This window comes from Nicotiana attenuata, unplaced genomic scaffold (genome assembly GCF_001879085.1).
Source record: "Nicotiana attenuata strain UT unplaced genomic scaffold, NIATTr2, whole genome shotgun sequence".
NCBI classification, from domain to species: domain Eukaryota; kingdom Viridiplantae; phylum Streptophyta; class Magnoliopsida; order Solanales; family Solanaceae; genus Nicotiana; species Nicotiana attenuata.
In genome coordinates, this window is record NW_017673805.1 from 43131 (window position 1) to 46658 (window position 3528).

Sequence of the window (3528 nt, forward strand, 5' to 3'; positions counted from 1 at the left end):
CTACTAAAGTAATAAGTACGTATATATATATATATATATATATATATATATATATTCTGTATGTTATATACAAAAATATTACAATTTTATATACTTTTTCGGCTGCCTAACGTAAATAGTTAGAATTTTTACCTCCTATAGCAAAGGTTAACACTTTATTTATTTTAAATAAATACCATTTAAAAAAAATTATATTCTATAGATACCTTTTAAGGTTTATAGCAAAATATTTAATTTTGGTTACCTCCTAGCCCTAAGCCACTAAATACGCTATTCAGTTACACTATTTTCTTTCTCTCTCTACTTTGATACATCCCATTCTCTTCCCCCATCCCATTAAAATTTTCGCTCTCCTCCTCCTTCAAACGGCATTTCTCAACTGAAAAATCCAGCGACCAGCAGCACAGCAACAACAAACTCTAACCCGAAGACCCAATCATGCCGAAGCAAATCCACGAAATCGTTGGTGATTATCTCGCTGTATTCCGTCGCTGAAGACCAATCTCACCAAGTTTACAATGCTTGACTTCATCACATATTTATCTTTTATTGATGCCTGGATTTCATTCCATGCGGATAACTAGACAAGAATCCAATTAAATTTCAATTAAATATTCTGTAAGTTCCGGTTCAATTAGCGTTCTGCAAGATCTTTGAAGATGGAAGGACTATTTGGCTACAAGGCGGAAATTAAGGTTTGTTCTTGAGCAAAGACGATGGAGTTTGGGGCTGAGCAACTTGATTTTCTGTTAATATATTTCAATGTATTTTCAACGTATCACACTGTATTTTCATGTATTTCATCGTATTCATTGTCTTTTTTTCCATTATAATTTAATGTATCTCGCTGTATTCCATGTATTTCATTGTATTCACTGTCTTTTTTTCATTATTTTTCAATGTATTCCGTTGTATTCTATGTATTTCATTGCATTCACTGTCTCGCTATATGCCATGAATGTATTCATATGTTTTTTTAATTAATATAATTTATGTATTCAGATGTATTATATAATTTCTCTGAAGATTGCTATGTTTTTGGGGTATTTTTCAGTTGAGAATCTTTTTTATAACTGGAAATACAAATTTTGTGTGTTTTAATTGAGTTTGTTGAGTTATATTAGGAGTTTTTTATGTTAATTGATACACTTCCCGTTTAAAAACAGTGTAATCCCCTGTTTCACGCCGTCGAATACAGTAATCTGTCCAGTTGTAATCCCATGTTTCACGCGATGAATACAGTCGAATACAATAACTGATAAGCTGGACTTCCCCGATTCACGCCTATTTTTGCTACTGTATTCATGAATACAATAGCTTAAATACATCAAATACATCTTATAACCACAGAAAAGATATCTATAATCCGTAATATAGCAAATGGTATCTATAGATGGCTAATTACTACTAAAAGATAGTACTTTATGAAAATTTCCCTAAATAGTTTCTGATGCGGGCTAAAAGTAAAAAAAGCTATTTAGAAAAATTAACTCAAATAGCCGCCTACCCAACCACTTAAACTAAAGATAGCCGGTAGAGGTATAATACATATATATGCATAATTTATATATTATATATGTACAATTGTATATAATCAATGTCAAATCTACGTATATGGATAGAAAAAGTAACATGAATATGATCGGCTATTTGTGTAAAGATCCCTAAAAATTATATATGGGACAGTCATTTCGTGCGATGGTATTTAAATTGTACCCAGTTTTTAAAAAGTTTGCAGCTATAGCCATTTTCTTTTAAACAAACTTTAAAAGACTTTTCTGCCCAAGAACTATGAAAGCATCGATAACGTCTAAACGCCTCAGATAAGGAAGGGCCAACGACAACAGCAGCGTCTCTTCTTCAGCAAATCCATTTTCTCCACCACTTTCCCACCCACTTGAAATCAGACGTACGCTGAGGCTGGATTTGATGTTTATGGGTTCTGAATTTGCCCCGCACCCATAGCTTATTTTAGTTACTGGTTCACAATAAAATATTTTTACATATTTAATAGATTTCCTAATAAAATATAGGATCCAAGCAAAAGTTATATGATTCATCCGCACCCCTAAGTAATGTACTAGCTCCGCCCCAACTTGGAATACCGTTATCTCTAACAAACTTAAACTTTTGATGAGATGATCAACATTAATGTCAGAATCACAAACGGCAAAGACAGTAACACAACGTGGAAGTATGAAGGAAGCTTCATGGACCAAAATGGTGCTACGAAATCAGTAGTGAAGTCAGAAATTAAATTTTCTTAAGGGTGTTTCGACTTTCAAAAAGTGGAAAAAATTCTCCGACAAAGGGGGTTTAGTATATGTTATATACTTCTAAAATCTAATATTTTACCTATATACGCAATGTAATTTTTCGACGAAGGACAGTCAATTCACTATCCTTTAAGACATGTGACTTCGCCCCTGCAAAAAAACATCTCTATAGCATAATATCGGTGATAGCCATGACACTTGCCAGATGCAATTCAGTTTATAAAAGAGATAACACACATTTATAAGTACATTCACGTACATGATTTGGAATATACATCAGATATGCCATATAAAAGGACTCCTTCTCTTATGTGCATATATAGTTCCATATCATGACATGCAGTCATGCACCACCAATATCGTAAAGAGTTGGCCCCTCCAACTCTACAATAGGCCGCTATGAGGAGGTAAGATTTTATGTCCCCTTCGTCATGCAAAAGGTGGTGGCGTTTTATTTTGAAATAAAAACCCGTTCTTGGTTAAGCTACCACCCGGACAGACAGGTTGTCTGGGCGGACTTTATTAATAAAACCTCAAACGGAAACCTTACCTTACTAATCTTAGTAAAACTGACGTTTATTAGTATACATTACGCGAAATACTTAGCTATATAGTGATACAAGGGGTGGTAATTAATGATACTTCATTTCCTCTTGTTTGCATGTTCATCACAATCAAGAAGTTCCTCGAGCAACTTATCATCCAGATACTCAAGTTCAAGAACTTGCTCGTTTCTTTCCTGTACTGAAGACGAAACCATTGAAGAAGAACCCGTGTTGAAATGAGAAGAACTACTAGGCAAATTATACTCCTCAGGAAAATTAAGAATTGCCAAATTTCCCCTCATAGAATAAGCAGCTTTATCATAAGCCCTAGCTGCTTCTTCTGCAGTAGTAAATGTCCCGAGCCAAACACGAACCCCTCCTTGTCGCGAAGTATCGCGAATTTCAGCAGCAAATTTCCCCCATGGCCTCTTTCTAACACCTCTATATTTCACCTCTTCAGTAGTGTCCTTAATTTTGCCTCTTTCGTCCATGTTTAGTGTTTTTTCATGCAATAATATGGTTTAATTTTCAAGGTGGCTAATTTATAAAGGGTGCAATTTTGCAAAAAATAAAAAAAAAAGTGTTATAATTTGGCAAAAAGAATGGCTGAGAATGAAATAGGTGGAATATCTGAGGGACCAAATGTGTTCAGACTAGAAAAGAACCTTCTATAGAGACCAAAAAGTCATGATGCAGTGTATCTGATT

The 3528-nt window shown here is 34.2% G+C and overlaps 1 protein-coding gene across 1 annotated transcript; it reads right to left on the reverse strand.

Moving 5' to 3' along the window:
- Nucleotides 1-2514: 2514 nt before the first annotated feature.
- Nucleotides 2515-3321, reverse strand: LOC109217332 (ethylene-responsive transcription factor ERF096-like). The gene has a single exon (XM_019381573.1). The coding sequence runs from the start codon at nucleotides 3310-3312 to the stop codon at nucleotides 2920-2922; it is 393 nt and encodes a 130-aa protein (XP_019237118.1). The 5' UTR covers nucleotides 3313-3321; the 3' UTR covers nucleotides 2515-2919.
- Nucleotides 3322-3528: the final 207 nt, after the last annotated feature.